The sequence below is a fragment of the Harmonia axyridis genome, chromosome 6 (genome assembly GCF_914767665.1).
Source record: "Harmonia axyridis chromosome 6, icHarAxyr1.1, whole genome shotgun sequence".
Lineage (NCBI taxonomy): Eukaryota > Metazoa > Arthropoda > Insecta > Coleoptera > Coccinellidae > Harmonia > Harmonia axyridis.
In genome coordinates, this window is record NC_059506.1 from 38,629,659 (window position 1) to 38,646,149 (window position 16,491).

General features: G+C 35.3%; 4 protein-coding genes across 7 annotated transcripts; 2 read left to right on the forward strand and 2 right to left on the reverse strand.

The window, feature by feature from the left end:
• LOC123683158 lies at positions 1 to 3,774 on the reverse strand. The gene is made up of 7 exons (XM_045622058.1): positions 3,486 to 3,774; positions 2,665 to 3,148; positions 2,441 to 2,611; positions 1,856 to 2,223; positions 676 to 1,153; positions 447 to 617; positions 1 to 387 (listed from the first exon to the last, which is right to left on the reverse strand). Exons 1-7 carry the CDS (start codon positions 3,506 to 3,508, stop codon positions 25 to 27), a joined length of 2,058 nt encoding a protein of 685 aa, XP_045478014.1. The 5' UTR covers positions 3,509 to 3,774; the 3' UTR covers positions 1 to 24.
• Positions 3,775 to 3,811: 37 nt separating this feature from the next.
• LOC123683300 (hexosaminidase D-like) lies at positions 3,812 to 6,935 on the forward strand. The gene is made up of 11 exons (XM_045622239.1): positions 3,812 to 4,074; positions 4,144 to 4,205; positions 4,259 to 4,313; positions 4,361 to 4,526; positions 4,580 to 4,800; positions 4,854 to 5,037; positions 5,095 to 5,365; positions 5,566 to 5,673; positions 5,733 to 5,894; positions 5,945 to 6,031; positions 6,649 to 6,935. The coding sequence occupies exons 2-11, from the start codon at positions 4,177 to 4,179 to the stop codon at positions 6,845 to 6,847; spliced, it is 1,482 nt and encodes a 493-aa protein (XP_045478195.1). The 5' UTR covers positions 3,812 to 4,074; positions 4,144 to 4,176; the 3' UTR covers positions 6,848 to 6,935.
• Positions 6,849 to 9,061, reverse strand: LOC123683301 (cyclin-dependent kinase 1). Of its 4 annotated transcripts, none has more exons than XM_045622242.1 (6): positions 8,777 to 9,061; positions 8,322 to 8,440; positions 8,152 to 8,268; positions 7,895 to 8,099; positions 7,612 to 7,835; positions 6,849 to 7,557 (listed from the first exon to the last, which is right to left on the reverse strand). In XM_045622242.1, exons 2-6 carry the CDS (start codon positions 8,435 to 8,437, stop codon positions 7,302 to 7,304), a joined length of 918 nt encoding a protein of 305 aa, XP_045478198.1. In that variant the 5' UTR covers positions 8,438 to 8,440; positions 8,777 to 9,061; the 3' UTR covers positions 6,849 to 7,301. The 4 variants fall into 4 exon arrangements, with proteins under 4 accessions (XP_045478198.1, XP_045478196.1, XP_045478197.1 ...); XM_045622240.1 differs by having other exon boundaries at positions 8,684 to 9,061; XM_045622241.1 differs by having other exon boundaries at positions 8,791 to 9,060.
• A 175-nt stretch (positions 9,062 to 9,236) lies between these two features.
• LOC123683299 (E3 ubiquitin-protein ligase SMURF2) lies at positions 9,237 to 16,309 on the forward strand. The gene is made up of 13 exons (XM_045622238.1): positions 9,237 to 9,462; positions 9,617 to 9,655; positions 9,708 to 9,950; positions 10,544 to 10,856; positions 11,407 to 11,564; positions 11,704 to 12,189; positions 12,287 to 12,456; positions 12,514 to 12,736; positions 12,792 to 13,008; positions 13,063 to 13,449; positions 13,675 to 14,060; positions 14,173 to 14,437; positions 14,665 to 16,309. The coding sequence occupies exons 1-12, from the start codon at positions 9,408 to 9,410 to the stop codon at positions 14,430 to 14,432; spliced, it is 2,937 nt and encodes a 978-aa protein (XP_045478194.1). The 5' UTR covers positions 9,237 to 9,407; the 3' UTR covers positions 14,433 to 14,437; positions 14,665 to 16,309.
• The last annotated feature ends 182 nt before the right edge of the window (positions 16,310 to 16,491 follow it).

The following is a 16,491-nucleotide window of genomic DNA, read 5'->3' on the forward strand; positions in this document are numbered from 1 at the left end:
TTAAGTCTACACTCACTTTTATATTTATTTGTTTTTGGATTCATCATCCATTTTACACCCTATATGACGTAAACTTATGCTAGCAGCCCATTGTCCACACTTGATACATTCTTCCAAATTTCGTCCAGCTACTAATTGTGCTAAAAACCCTCCAACAAAGGCGTCTCCTGCTCCATTTGAATCAACAATTTCCTCTTGAGATACCAAAATTGCGGGATATTCCTTCACTTCATTCCCTTTAGCAAAAATTAACGGTTTTTTATTTCTTGTTATTATACATATTCTTTTGAGTTTATTATTTATTTTTGGTAAGTTGGCGATTTCTAGGCACATGCTGTTAGCATTGCAGTCTTTTATATCCAGAGCAGCAGCAAAAGCAAGCAATTCCTGTAAAATTAATTACGTACATTGAAATAGAGAGGCTATTTTTAGTTATCAGTTCTTACCAATTCATTTCCAATAATGATATCAATGTAAGGAAATATTTCAACAAATTCCTTAATGTACTTTTTGCAAATATATTCTGCTGACAAATTCATTATGAATTTCTTACAATTTTCATTGGAATGCTTCGCAACTTTCATGGTGAAAATAAAGTCTGTCGATAAAGAAAAGCCCTGAAATTAGGAGAGTTATCAATATTACTCAAAAAACATAAAAGAACTTCAATTTTACCATTATGTAGAAAAATTGTGACTTTTCAACGTAGTGCCAAATGTTTTTTAAATATTCTTCAGAAAAACGATTAAGTGTTCGTATTCTTGTTACTAAAGTTCTGTCCTTATCAGTAACTAAAACAGCACAAGAACTAGTAGCTTCTGTCTGCAATTTCTCAAACTGAACATTGATACCAACTTCCAAAGCTGCCTTTTCAACAATATCTGCGTATTCATCATCCCCAACACATCCTAAAAATGTTGCCACATTTGGTTTCTCTATAATCCATTGCATTACATATAATGCATTATGTACACATCCACCAACTACATATGTCGGATTTTGATTTTCTATGATATCCTTGAATAATTCGTTATGCTCTTCGGTAGCAGGTACTGTTTTGTTTTTCCTTAGCTTATGCTTCATCAAGTAATCATCATCGACTCGAACTATAAGATCTAAGAGTGGAAGACCATATCCAAGAAGTGTGTTTTCCCTGAAAATGCATAATTTATTATTCGTTATTGAACAATAATAATTTATATGAAATGCTGACATATAGCTAAGATGTCTAGACATCTTATGTATAGCTTTGATATTTGCCAACATCGCCTGCATTATCAATATAAAAATTTTAGTACACAAAAATCGCAAATTTGTGAAAACATGAAGTAATAACTTTTAAATATTACATACCTTAAATCTTTATAGTTCATATTTTAGTACTATGTAGTCGTACAAAAGACCTCGCAGATGAACCTTGTTTCTTATCATTTACGATATCCAATAAATGGGTAAACATTGAAGAGATATAATAAAAATGATAACATCGCTGGTATTTCAAATTCAACAATCTCTTCTATCGATTTATTGTTTACGTCATAGAATAGTTTAATTAGTTTCTTTTTTCATAGAATACAGATGACAGAAAATTCTCATCAGGTGATATAAAATTTATTTGGTTCATAAATTGAAAATTTTGAAAATCGTCATGCGCATACCAAAATCAACGCAGATAATTTTGATCAATTCATTCCCAGATAGGTTTTTTTGTTAAGAATACTTTCAATTTTAATATTCAGTAGATAACTTTTCAAGATTTTTAGATCAAATGTCAATATATTCTGACAAACATTTAAAATTTTAGGGAATTCAAATAAAAGACAATATCAATTTCATTTTAATATTTTATTTTCATCAGCTTTCAACGAAACAAGGTTTGCCTGAAAATGTACAGCCAGATCTTTGAATGATTTCTGAGGCTGCCCAAATACCACATTTTATACAGACTTCAAGACTCTTTCCTTGGATATATTGAGACAAAAAACCGCCAACAAATGCATCTCCAGCACCATTTGTATCTATGATAGATTCTTTGGGAAGGCAACTAACTGAATATTCAGTAATTTCTCCCTTATTGACCAAAATAACTGGTAAGGTACCCTGGGTTATTATTACTATACGTTCTTTGCTTTCATCTTTTTTAGGAAGTTTTGAAATAGCAACTGCAATCTCTTTTATGCTCTTGTTAGCAAAATCAGTGTTCTCAGCAAAAGCCAAGGCTTCCTATAAAGAAAACATTGTGTTTACATAAATTTGATCTTGAATAATTTATGTTTTATCTACCTCAGATCAGTCAGATCTCTAGACAAACTGAACAATAGAATGAAAGAATATCAGTATGCTGGTATCAAATATTTATCAAACATCTTTGTTTAATTTGAAATATTTAAATAACTACTTGTTTGCTCCCAATTTTGATATCAAGGAAGAATATACTCACTGCTTCATTTCCAAAAAGGATATCAACATAAGGCATCACTTGCATAAACTTTTCCTTGAAGAATTTACATATAAACTCTGCACTTAGATTCATAATGAAAGGTTTCTTATTTTCATAAGCATGATTAGCTACGTCCAAAATAGAAGGAGGACTAACAGTCAGGAAAAATCCCTAAAAATAAATAACATGAATTGCTTGAAATGAATATTATGAAAAAAACTCACAGAAACATAATAAAATGAAGCTGTCTCAATCAGTTTTCTGTTTTCAGGATTTTCAATATGATCCATGGTGAAACAGTTTGCAGCAGCCAAGTTTGCACATAACGTTCTGTTTTGATTTGTAACAAGAACTGCACAAGTTCCTGTTGGTTCAGTCGTTGTGTACTGATATCTTACGTCAACTCCTGCTTTTAGAGCTTGATCCTTCAAGATTTTAGAAAATTCATCATCTCCCACACAACCGAAGAATGTAACAGTTTTTGGTTTGCCTAATAACCATTGGCATACACGGAGAGCATTTTGGACACTACCTCCTGCTATATATTCCACATCGTATTTGTCTATCAGTGTAGTATAGAGGGTGTTGTGTTTGTCAGATGCCAATATAGCTTCATTTTCTTTGAGTTCGTATTTTTTCAGTAAATTTTCCTCAACCACTGCCGAGATATCGAGAAGGGGATTACCCATCCCAAGTAACATATTGTCCCTGCAAATAAATGTCTTTTATATCCCATATTTATGAAATGTGAAAATAAATCTTGACAAAACTTGAACAAAAAAATTCTATAAAATTCCATAAGTAAATCAGTAAATTTAAAATGGATACACAGCTAGCTAAGAAAATAGAAGGAACAACCTTGGAAATATTAAATATTTCGGATTATCAGCCTTTGATAAGGAAAAGTATATTTTTCGGAAAAAGGAAGTTTTATTTCCTTTAATATATTTAGAGGAATACCGACAAGGAAAATTTTATCCATTGAATAAAAAACATATCAAAAATGTAATCTATAAGCAAGTAACTTAAAAATAAAATTACCAACCTCAAATCACCTTCACAAGCCATTTTTAAGAGTAAATTTACAAAATTGAGTAACAAATTTATATTATCTTCGTTGATAGACTTGACCCTACAAGGTGAGAGTCTCGAATACAACTAACGTCAATATCACAGTAAGTTATTGTTCACTAATTATATAATTTTGTTATCACCACATTCGTAATAATTGTTCAATAATAATTAGTGGCATCTGTATTCGAGACGTAAAACGAATAAGTTATCAATGACTTAACACTTGAACACGTGTTGAGAGTCAATTTGAGTGGTAATTATACCTAATTATTAAATAAATATTTACGACGGGAACCAGAATTACCGGCAGGATGAAAGGAAATCATTTCTTTTATTTGTCGTTGAAGACAATAAATGGTGAAAAAATGGAGATGGCGCTTGGAGTTAAAAATACGAATCAAAGAAATCTGCATTTTTATTGACGTTTTCCTAACCTTTCTTTGTTTGTTTATTTTTGGCAGAGGAAAACGTAAACAATAACAATGAAAAAAACTGAGTGAAGAACTGTATCTATTTTCATAATATGGATTCATGCGTAGTTTTTTATTAGAATATAGTCGGTAGGTATTCCCAGAAATAGGCTTTCTGTAGATGTCAATAACTGAATAATTTGTTTATGATCAGAACAGATGTAAAACGTTTTTATTATTATAACATTCATCATGGATACTGTAGCATTAGGCTCACACAGGTAACTTGAAACAGATCAGAAAATAACAACAATCTGAATTCTCTTCATTTTAGATTGATTCATATTGATTTGAAGGGTGCTCCACCAAAACCATCGTACTTTGAGAAGGTGAGCCAAAAATTTGTAAGACCAAATCTGATAAATGTTTGTTTTAGTTTTTTCCATTTATAAAGAGTTATGGAGCAACTGGTATTCTTCTCGAATGGGAGGATACTTTTCCTTACACCAAAGAGTTATTGCAAATTGGGGGGCTCTCCAACAGTGCTCAAGCAACAGGAGCTCCCTATTCTCTCGAAGAAGCTAAACAGATACTTGACTTGGGTGAAAAAAAGTACTTCTTTGCATGTCAAATTAACTTTTCCTTTCACTTTTAGCTACTGACTGTGATTTAATGGTGATACCTTTAGTACAAACTTTCGGGCATATGGAATTTGTCCTGAAACATGATCAGTGGAGGAATTTGAGGGAGGTTGAAAATTATCCAAGTTCAATGTGTCCCAGCAACAGTGAAACCATGGGATTAGTAAGGAGTATGATCAAACAAATTGTGGCATTTCATTCCAGTTTGCAGTACATACATATCGGAGCAGATGAAGTTAGTTTTACAATTATATTCTTATTAGATTGGTGGAACTGTTCTTTTTTCAGATCTGGCACATGGGTTGGTGTCCTACATGTACAAAACGAATGCAGTCAAGTAAATATGGCAGAGATAGTTTGTATTTGGACCATGTCGTGGAAGTTGCCCAATTCATCAAAGAAAACTATCCTAATTTAAAAATAATAATATGGGACGACATGCTCAGAAACATGGACCTCAAAACACTACAGGGTGTGTATTGAAGCACTACAATCTCAACATTAGTGTATCAAAACTAAAAACTTCCAGAGTATAACATTGGCTACTTGGTAGAACCAATGGTGTGGCATTACAACTCGTTGGAGGATTTCAAGTTGGGTTCTCCACTATGGGATAAGTTCAGCGACGTGTTCAAGTACATTTGGTGCGCTTCCGCTTTCAAAGGGGCCACCAGCAGTTGTCAGATCATGCCTATCTTAAAACATCACACAAGCAATCATGAAGCTTGGCTGAGGCAATTGGAACTCTACGGCAACAAGATTTTGAATTTTCGTGGCATTGCCTTCACTGGTTGGTCTAGGTAGAGCAATGTTCCATCTTTATTTGCTGTAATATTCTTTTTAAAAAATTGGCACCACTCTTTAAACTAGTGAAACAAAATTTTTTATGTTGGGTTTTTGATTTAAAATCAAAAACCCAACTTAAAAATTTTTTTTTTTTTTTTATGTAATACATAAAAAAAAAAAAAAGATTTAGTCCAGAACAATTTGAACTTTTTAGGTATGACCACTACGCCACCATGTGCGAGTTGTTGCCTTGTTCGATACCTTCTCTGTGTTTTTGTATGAAGACTTGGTTGAGTGGAAGTCTTAACCAAGAAATGCAATTGTGGGTAGTTTGAAAGATATTTGCTATTGGGGACATTATATTGTTTTTTAACTCCTTAGATCTCTGAGTGAAAGTTTAGGCTTTCCCGATGGATATCAGGTGGAAATCTTGAAGAAAATGCCACATGCACAACTGAATTTTCCTGGTGGTAATATTTTTCTAGGAATGGATTTGTTCTGCAGCCTCAGAACGAGGTTTAGGAACATCATAAATAGCGATCAGTAAGTTTGACGGTTTAATTTAATTAAAAAATTTCGAATCGTTTTTTCAGGATGCAAACTTGGTTTAATCAATGGCAAATTTGTAATAATTATACGAATCCCATGCAAATCGACACCATAGCTCCTTTCATCAATGAGTAAGTATCGGAAAAACTAACCAACACTCTAATAAAAATTGTTTGGACATTTATCTATGAAAAAATTTTTTCTGTTAAATCTAAATAGTATTTTCTAAGACAACTAGCAGAATGGGCTTCCATTTCAACACGAATACGAAATCTGAATGTATGAGTGTTGGAACTGCATTCTGCAACGAGTATTAAACGAAATTTTCAGTGAAATATTGTTGAAAATCAATGAAAAATTTAGATTCTACATCCTAGTGACTTAAGTATTGTATCTTGGCATAACTGTTACGAAAATTAACAGATTACGGAATTTGAATCGTAAGTTTTGAATTCTAAAATAATTTATAATCACGCATTTAATTCGTGAATTATATCTGATAAAATCGATTTAACACCACCAGAATCAAGAGAAATTTCGAATAATGTTGCAAATTATTCCACTAAATCCAAATTATATTATCTTGACAATTAACTTGTGTTGAAATTTGATAGGATCGGAAGTCAGTGTAGACAACCACAAAACTAAAAATATAACTGAAAACGATGCCGTAATGAGTTCATTACATCACTGTTTTCAGTACTGTAATGAACTCATTACGATACTGAAATAGAGAAATGAATTTAAGGTTGTTGATGGAAATCCTGGCGAACGAGAACTACTTGAAAACAGCACTGGAAAGTATTTACTACCCCCACACTATAGAAGAGATACAAGGTACCCTCTTCATGCCGATAATCCAACATTTGCGACAAATAAAGAGCGATTGCGAGACACAACTTGCCTCAGGATGCAGAGTGAGAGGAAAGAAAAGAATGTTAACATAAGTACAATATTATGAAAATATTTTTCTTTAAATGTACATGTTCACTTAGAACCTAATCACTGAAAAAAAATACATTTTTTGTTTGTAAATATGGCTCGTTTCATAAATATACAGTATGGCTTTTATGTCCTGTAATAGGAGTGTGAAAAAAACAATCAAATATCCAAGCATTAGAGACATGAATTATTTGATGGAATGTAACATAAGCTCTTAGATTGCAAGTAAACTCAGGAATGCACATTTTACTCGAATAAAAAAAATACACTGAAAAATATCCGATAGAAACTCATCTTCGTAGAGATAAACATAAACTAATTGGAAAGTTTCTCTATTTCACTAAGAGCACAAAACTCCTTCATGTCAAAACATCAAAGCAACTTCAAATAAAGACAAACAACTTGTGGTCCAATACCATAAAAACAATATGCATTGAATACTTCTTCACAGCATAAAGTCTAAAGCCTATCCGGCAAATTCGGTTTAACTGTTGAATCGACATTTCGCAAATAAGGGTGTTGAGCGATTCTTTTGGCTGAGATCCGATCACAAGGGTTGTAGACCAGCATTTGCTCTAGCAGGTCTAAAGCGTCATCATCCATATTCTTGACCTGCCTAGTTAAGATGTAATTCTTCCATTTGGGGAATGTCGCTTTGTAGTCGGGAAGAGTAGATACACCTGGCCAAGTTTCTTCAGTTGGTGTGGTCAAAATTCTATAACAGAACTTAAAGAGTAAATACAAATTCTAAAAATAATAATTCACTTACCTAAATATTCTAAAAAGCTGATCAATTTCTGAATCCCCTTGGAATAATGGCCTTTTTGTAGCCATTTCTGCAAATATACAACCTAAGGACCAAATATCAATTGGACAGCTATATGTGGTTGTTCCTAATAAAACTTCAGGAGCCCTATACCATAGGGTCACCACTTCATGAGTATAAACACGTACTGGCACTCCAAAGGTCCTACCCAAACCAAAATCTCCTACCTAAAGTAGAGTAAGTATCTTCGATTCAAATCCTTCAAATATATTCTAACATTCATTACCTTTATTGTACCATCCCTAGTTATCAATAAATTTTGGGGTTTCAAATCCCTGTGTAACACTCTCCTCTGATGGCAGAATAAAATAGCACTATTCAGTTGATAAAAATAGCTTTTAACCAGTTTTGGGTCCATAAACTTTCCACTTTCTATTTTATCCATGTATTTCTTGAGATCCATTAGGAGATATTCAAATATAAGGTAGATTCTGAAAATTTTAAAGCCGTGATATAAATAACAGGAGAGATTATAAAAAATACCTTGATTCCTCCATCAGAACATCTTCTAAGCCTACAATATTTGGGTGCCTCAATTCCTTCAAGAGAGCAATTTCCCGAAGGGCTGTGGCTGGAACACCTTCATCTTCAGACTCTAGCCTAGAAAACAATATTTATTTGAGGACTAGTAGCAAAAGATGCTGAAAATTTACCTTATTTTCTTCAAAGCAACCAACTGCCCTGTTTTTTTATTCTTTCCTTTATAAACAACACCATAGGTACCTTCACCTATTTTTTCAATTTTCAAAAAATCATCGATATTCGCCATAGTCTAAAAAAAATCCATCATACAATTACTTAGACATAAGTTTGATAGGAGACAGGTAACATAGATAGGCTTTCAGCAGGTGCACTTCTCATAAGATACATAATGGGCACCAGGTGTTAGATGGAAAGAACGAATAACAAAAGAATTATAAAACGATGAACTTTGGATTATAAGATCAGAAAAAATAGACGGCACGGACATACTATGAACAACAGAAACAACGTCTATTGTATTCATTAACCTCACCCGGAACCCCGTAGTAATATCATTTGGCTTTTTCATCTGTTTGGCTATGTGCGGCCAATTTATGTCACCCATAAGTAATTATTAATAATGTACCTTTTTTTCTTTACCTGATTTTCTTCCGCTAATTATTAACACAAAACAAAAATCAAATTCTACCTACAATTAAATAACGAACTTTAGTAACTTCTGTTGTGTTTGAATTGAATTTGGGAGGGCTTCACAGGATATACCGTGAGGAGCACCATAGAACTATAATTAAGTTTAGATTCAAGGAAAAAGGGCAGTAACCTTTTTCGTTTGAAATTTCCTATATTTTAATGAATTATTAAGGAACCACTAAATTGATGTAGTTTTTGGAATTTGAGATAAGGAAATTTTTTGCTTTTTTTCTTCTCTTTCTATCCTGTCAATTGTAATGAAAGTTAAACGGTGAACAATATCATAGAATAAGTATCAAAATTTTTGTCAATATCTTTATTAATTTCATCTGATAAAATGCGGAACCAAAATTAACAATTTTTTAGATGTGATGGCTGATTTAAAAATATAATGAAAATCAATAAATATTTGAGATTGATATACGGAATTGTGGCTCAATTTAATTTTTATGACTCTAGTGAACTGTCAAAATGAACAGAAATTGAAAGGACCCGCAGAAATGGAAATGGCGTTGAAATAAATAACTTGTGTGCAGTGATGTGTTGACAATAAAATTACCCGAAAAATGTCAAGTACCCCATCAAATAGAAGAAACGGGGCCCAAAAAATTAGATTGACAAGTGAGTTTGAGGAAAAATTATGAATTGAACCAAAATCTTGAGTTTTTATATATATTATTGGCAATATGGCTTTAGCAAGGACCTCCCTTGCTAATTAAAGCAATAATTACAATGCATTGTCACATTTAATTGCATTAATCATTGTTTGTTTCAGTACTTTGTGCCCGCAGCTTAGTGAGAAAAGATTTATTTCGTGAGTCTCTGAATTGGATTTTTTTTGCGGTTTTCTAATTCATTTCTTTTAGGATACCCAGACCCTTTTGCTAAAATATCTGTTGATGGTAGTGGACAGTGTCACTCAACTGAAACCATAAAAAATACGTTAGAACCGAAATGGAACTCGCATTTTGATCTTTATATAGGAAAGAATGATACAATAACTATTTCTGTGTGGAATCATCGTAAAGTTATAAAAAAACATGGTAGTGGCTTTTTGGGTTGTGTTAAAATTGTCAATTCTCTCATACAGAGGTTGAAAGATACAGGATGTAAGTACACTAATATTCCATATTTAATCTATAAAGGAAATTAACAGAAAAAAACTTATTTAGTGCTGTATTTAGTCCATTACAAGTAAATTTAGTTTTTTTATTATTAAATATATTCAACATATTTAAAAATTGAATTAATGCCCACCAAATATCAAATTCATTAATTCATCATTTTCAATTTTTGACATACTAATCATACATCAAATTGAATTGCAATTTTCTGTTTGAATTATTGCATGTTTACGGTGAAATCTTCATAAAGTTAGGTAATACTGTTGTTATTCCAGTTGTTGAACTTGTTACATTAGAAATTACAATTGTTTCAAGGAGATGTTACTATGAATAAACCATGCAGACTTGTTTTGTGAATTCAAATCAATTAAGTAACCAATGTGAAAGTTTTAACATGCTTTTTCTTGCAATTAAGTTATTGTCAGGAGTTTAATTTATCAGGATATTCTAGATATTTATGCCATTTTTTGTCACTTGATCTGTTGGGATTTTTTTTTCACTTTTTGTGGTTTTGATGCTTATTAATTTCAGATTTATCTTAGCTATTAGTACCTTTATTTAATTTTTATTTTTTTTAGTCCAATGCCTGGATTTGGGCAAAGCGTCGGTAGACGATCCGGAACCGGTGAAAGGACAGGTCATAATATCTCTATTATCTCGAGATGGACCTTGTGGTGGCACCCCTCTGGCTATAGTTAGCCCGCTGGGCGAACTTCACGGTCCTTCCCCTGAGCATATAATAGAGAACAATACAGGTCCTACCTCGAATGAACTTCCTCCAGGATGGGAAGAAAGAAGAACTACAAATGGGAGACTCTACTATGTCAATCACCTAACTAGATCCACGCAGTGGGTCAGACCTGTTGCAAATCGGACTAAGGCACCTAACAGGTAACAACATTGAACAGTTCCAAAATAATTTAATATTTATATTGAATTATTTTATTTTTTTTATTTATTTAATACTTTAATTCTACAAACAGAATATGTAAAAAAGTAAAAAACCCCTATAATGAATGTGTCATTTTTATTCAATTATTTCTTTGTTCATATTTTATTTCTTGACAAATGTATATTTATTTAAATTATTTAAAAGTGAAGGTGTTACACAGGTCTTTAACAATTTAAAAACTATATTGAATAATCTTTGTCATGAGTATACTTATTTGAGTTTTTTAATTTATCAATAACTTCTGTCACTATCTTTCAACCTAAGAGTTACATGATAAATAGTATTCGAGTTGATTGACGGTTTATCTGTCAGGTTAACAGAACTGTTATATCACTTCTATGAAACGACTTATTTATGACTAGGCCATTCTGCAAAAATCAAGGTCATTATCACAAATACCTTTAAAAAAATAACAAAATCTAGCTTTAGTGTTCAACAAAATCTCCTTGACAGAGATATGTTCGCAACTATTATCTTGCATTTTTGCAGATTAAGGCTGACGAACATGAACAACAATCCACCAGATAACCAAGACAATGACAGCAGAAACAATGAATTGAACGATAACGACGAAGGTCTCAACAATAACAGGGAGCCGGTGCAATTGGGATCGACCACTAGTTCGAGCACATCACCCTTATCTCCCGGTAAGTGAACCTCATCAATTATTCAATCATTTCTTAGGATGCTGACATCATTATCTGCTGTAACAAAAAGGACGGAATTTTCTCTCCCCCTTGTCCTTTCAGTATTTTAATTTAAATTGCCTTCTTCGATTCTTCACAGACTCTTCGAAGGACCAGCAGGCGGCTTCATCGTTACCCTCGCTCAGGGCTCTTCTGACCCAACTTCCGGCAACGACCTCTAGTGGCAGCTCGGGGGGACGGGGCAGCCCCGCCCACAGCGCAACAAGCGCCGCCTCCTACACCAACTGCACGGCCACAGCAACCGCCGTGATCCCGGCGCCCAACAACATCAGCTGTAACGCGCCGCCCGCCGCGAACGCCCAGAACGCGCCCCCGAAGGCGGTGGAGACGGGCGTCGTTTGTTTGGACGAGAGGGGCGCTGTCAGTCCCCAGGCGTCCACCAGGGCCGTGCTGCGAGAGAGGAGGAGGAGCGGAGAAGGTGGAAGGGACGGCAGTGGGAGGAGACGGTCGGGCAGGCAGAGGAACTCTCTGAATGCCCCGGGTGGAGCAGTGGGAGGGGCTGGCCAGGCCGGTCATTCCTCATCTGTGCCCTCTTCTGGCAACATGGACCTGCCTCCAGGATACGGTAATAATATAACATAATATAAAAACACAAACGTATAGGAATATATCGATTAGAATTCTAAGCACACACTCACCCTTCAATAATTTCTTTCTTTAAGAACTAAGAACGACGCAGCAGGGCCAGGTGTATTTCTTCCACATACCCACCGGAGTGTCCACCTGGCACGATCCAAGGATACCGAAGGACTTGGCCCCCTTAACACTAACCCTGGACCATCTAGGACCACTGCCGCAAGGTTGGGAGATGCGACAGACCCAGTCGGGAAGGGTAAGTACCCTCGGAACTTAGGACGGTCCGAGTTTGAGGTTGCTTTATTCTCCCTAGACGTATTTCGTCGACCACAACAACAGAACGACTCAGTTCACCGATCCCAGACTGAACTCTCAGATACTGAACAATCTCCTACGTCGCATATCCGTCACTAGCGGGGGCGGTACTTCCGCTTCGAGCTCCGCCTCACAGGCTCCGCCCATCACGTCTACACCGGTCATCTCGGCGGCAACGACAACGACTGCCAGCAACTCGTCTCCTCAACCAGCCGCAACAGGTGCAGATCCTTGATTTATACAGTTTGATTCGATAAACGAATAATCTGCTTTTAGCCTCTGCTGTTGTCGCAGTTTCAAGGCCTGTAAGGGTTCCCGACATGGAACAATTACCTCAGGGCTTGTTGAACGACACCGAGCACCTGCCGAAATACAAAAGAGATCTTGTTGCTAAACTCAGGGCTTTGAGGGCGGAACTGACAGCGTTGCAGCCTCAGAGCGGCCATTGCAGACTTGAGGTGTCTCGTAAGGAAGTTTTCGAAGAAAGCTACAGGTAAACAATGCCTCAAACCTTTTTCGAATTATGTACTAAGCGAAATCTGTATAGGTTGGTAATGAAGATGCGACCCAAAGACATGAGGAAACGTCTAATGGTCAAGTTCAGAAACGAGGAGGGACTGGACTACGGAGGCGTGGCCAGAGAGTGGCTCCATCTACTTTCGAGGGAGATGCTCAATCCCCAATACGGACTGTTCCAGTACAGCAGGGACGATCATTACACCCTGCAGATCAACCCTGATTCATCCGTGAATCCCGAACATCTTTCCTATTTCCACTTTGTGGGTAGGATACTTGGCATCGCTGTTTTTCACAACCACCAGTTGGAGGGCGGCTTTACCTTGCCCTTCTACAAGCAGCTGTTGAACAAACCTATCACGCTGCAGGATATCGAAGGGGTTGATCCTGAATTGCACAGAAGTCTGACCTGGATGCTGTAAGGAATTTCATATTTTTATTGTTTGACATTTAGGTTAGGTGCCATTGCTATCTCCTCAGTTATATAGATGACGTAGAGAAGCTTTGCTTTAAAGAAAGATTAGTGCTTGTTATGGTGACTCCTAACAATGACAGATAAGCTTTCTCTACATCTTTTATTGCTGTGTGGTTGCCATCGACGATCTTAGGTTATGTCCAACGTGAATCTCGATTTTTCTTTCAGCGAGAACAGCACAGAGGGCGTATTGGAAACGACCTTCTCCGTCGAGAACAACAGCTTCGGAGTGGTCAAGGTGCACGAACTCAAGCCTAACGGGGCAATGATCCAGGTCACAGAGGAGAACAAGCGCGAGTACGTCAAACTGTACGTCAACTACAGGTTCATGCGGGGCATAGAGCAACAGTTCTTGGCCCTGCAGAAGGGATTCACGGAACTGATACCGCCGGCTCTGCTTAGGCCTTTCGATGAGCGGGAACTGGAACTAGTCATCAGCGGCATTGGCTCCATTGACATTGCTGACTGGAGATCGCACACTCGTTTGAAACACTGCACGCCCGACACCATGGTCGTACAGTGGTTTTGGCAGGCCGTCGAGTCATATTCCGAAGGTGGGTCCTAGAAATGAGTATTGAAAAATATTCTCCTATTTATTGACACCCCCATAGATAAGTCTTTCCGCAACTTTAAGACTCTTATCCAAGGAATTTCTTTTTATTCCAGAAATGAGAGCCCGACTTCTCCAATTCGTGACAGGCTCTTCCAGAGTGCCCCTGCAGGGTTTCAAGGCCCTGCAGGGAAGTACGGGGGCCGCGGGCCCCAGGCTGTTCACCATTCATTGCGTGGACGTGCCACCGCAAAATTTACCCAAAGCCCACACATGTTTCAACAGAATCGACATACCGCCCTACGATTCTTACCAGACTTTGTTGGACAAGTTGACGCAAGCTGTCGAAGAGACTTGCGGCTTTGCAGTAGAATGATCGGGGTGAGTTTGAACATCATTAAATGAAACTGTTCAATTGTAATAGCATCCTGTTCTATGATCGACAGTCGACATGACATTAGTTGTCAAATTCCCATAACCTTGAAAAATTAGCTCTCCTGGCGTCTACTGTCAAATAATATTTTAATTTTCGTTTTTTTTTTTGTTATAAATGGTATAACTAACCGGATTCTGTTGCATATATAAGATATTTATGGATCTTGTTTTAGATTCTTCCCCAGCCTTGAGACAATAGGAAAAATTGAGGATCTTCACGCTGCATGAGATGACGCACCAACACTGTTATTTAGGAAAGACTGCTTGAAGACTGTACTGTGCCTTTTCTGCTGTTTGAAACACACCTCTTTCTATTTATCTACTTCACTACCATTTTCGATCCAATCACAAGTGCCTGAGCATACTATCAATGGTAACACATAGGTAAAAGTCGTCTGAGTGTTTGAAAATTTGACAAAATTGCTTTAGATTTCACTCGATAAGCCGCAGGTAAAAGGTTGAAAAAATCTGAACTGTTTTGGGTGGACAAGTGTATTGACTTCGTTTCTTCAACGTTTTGAACCAGACTAATTCGAGTAACGAAAAGAGATACTAATATATTTTTATTTACATCATATATTATTGTGTTCAATTTTGAACATTTGTGATGTTTTTTACTTTTTGCTGATCTGAAGATTTATTTTCTTCGATCTAAACAGAACAGAAGTTTCGGCGGAAATTGATTCCTTCAAGTTCCTTCATCGATATTAATTGCATAAATAAAAAATATATTCGCGCTATATTAATTAAAATATTTTTTTATTATACATCATCATAGCTTCTGAAGGAAATGGTTTTTTATGAATTCTTCGGAATTTTGAGAATTTTCGATTTGCCTTTAATAAAGGAACAATAAAATGTAATACATATCTTTGGCAATAAAAAAACGAGCCCATATCATACTTGTTAAGAATTTTACGAACTTTATTCTTGTTCTCTTCCAACTGACTCTTGTTTGTTCTTATGGTGCCTTTTTCTGCACAATAAACCTAGTGCGCTGTATGTTTCACACTTCATAGGAAAATCTATATGAAATGACAACATTGCTTACGTCAGTGTTGCCTTTACGTGTATTTTTTCTTTTTAGGTAGTTTCAAATGATCACTGTAAATATATAAAATATCTTTAGGAAATTGTATATTTGAAATTGTCGGTTTTGTATTATGTTGAAAAAGTTTATTCCAACCATTGTTCAAAGTGAAGAGGTTAGAAATTATTCCAATATTGACTTGTTGGATTTAGGAATCTAAACACATTACATAATTTTAGGTATTCTTATTGGATTATAAGTGATAGATTCTGCAATTTTGTTATTAATGTTGTACATAGGTTTTAAATATGGGTGTACATTTCTGCACTTGTGTTAGTGTTAAGTATATTTTTCGGTTTTTCCTTTTTGTTTTTTAAGTACAATACTGTTTAAAACAGTGAAATGTTATTCAAATAGATATGTATTTTGTTCATTATTTTCGATGTTTAATTTTTTATTTATACGAAATTGTGGAGTCACATATAGTTTTTGAAATTATTTTAAGCCACACATAGTTTTACAGAGATTACATAATGCATTTCAATACTCTTATTTGTATATATTTTTACATTTATAAGCGATTATACGTTGACAAATGAAATTTTTTGTGATTTTTGAGAGAAAATATATCGCTGAGATATTGTTAAAATCGTACTAATTTACTTTTGTAATGTAACTTTATATGGTTTTTTGCAAAAGGTTAGTTTTTGGCCCAGTTTCTGTATATTATAAGAGAAATATTTGTAAAAACTGAGAAAAACATAAATATACCATATTATTTTCGAAAATTTGTTTTTATCTCTCCCTGATAAAGTGTTGATCCTTTTCTGACAACAAAGATTTCAAGGTTATTTATAGAATTAAATTCAGTGACAAGATAAATAGGCGTATACTGTAGAGGCGTGGCCATTATTCGAAGCTCCGCCCAATCATCACATGTATAAAGCCAAGAAATAAAGTAACGAATTAC

Coding starts and splice junctions, on each gene's coding strand:
- LOC123683158 (XM_045622058.1), bottom strand. CDS start 3,508: ATGGCTTGTGAAGGTGATTTGAG. Junction 2,612..2,664: donor CTTCATTTTATTATGTTTCT/GTGAGTTTTTTT, acceptor ATTTATTTTTAG/GGATTTTTCCTGACTGTTAG. Junction 618..675: donor CACAATTTTTCTACATAATG/GTAAAATTGAAG, acceptor TCCTAATTTCAG/GGCTTTTCTTTATCGACAGA.
- LOC123683300 (XM_045622239.1), top strand. CDS start 4,177: ATGGATACTGTAGCATTAGGCTCACACAG. Junction 4,314..4,360: donor AACCATCGTACTTTGAGAAG/GTGAGCCAAAAA, acceptor TGTTTGTTTTAG/TTTTTTCCATTTATAAAGAG. Junction 5,038..5,094: donor GGACCTCAAAACACTACAGG/GTGTGTATTGAA, acceptor AAAAACTTCCAG/AGTATAACATTGGCTACTTG.
- LOC123683301 (XM_045622240.1), bottom strand. CDS start 8,755: ATGGGTGACATAAATTGGCCGCACATAGCCAAACAGATGAAAAAGCCA. Junction 8,269..8,321: donor GTTGCTTTGAAGAAAATAAG/GTAAATTTTCAG, acceptor ATTGTTTTCTAG/GCTAGAGTCTGAAGATGAAG. Junction 7,836..7,894: donor CTAGGGATGGTACAATAAAG/GTAATGAATGTT, acceptor ACTCTACTTTAG/GTAGGAGATTTTGGTTTGGG.
- LOC123683299 (XM_045622238.1), top strand. CDS start 9,408: ATGTCAAGTACCCCATCAAATAGAAGAAACGGGGCCCAAAAAATTAGA. Junction 9,656..9,707: donor AGTGAGAAAAGATTTATTTC/GTGAGTCTCTGA, acceptor CATTTCTTTTAG/GATACCCAGACCCTTTTGCT. Junction 10,857..11,406: donor CGGACTAAGGCACCTAACAG/GTAACAACATTG, acceptor GCATTTTTGCAG/ATTAAGGCTGACGAACATGA.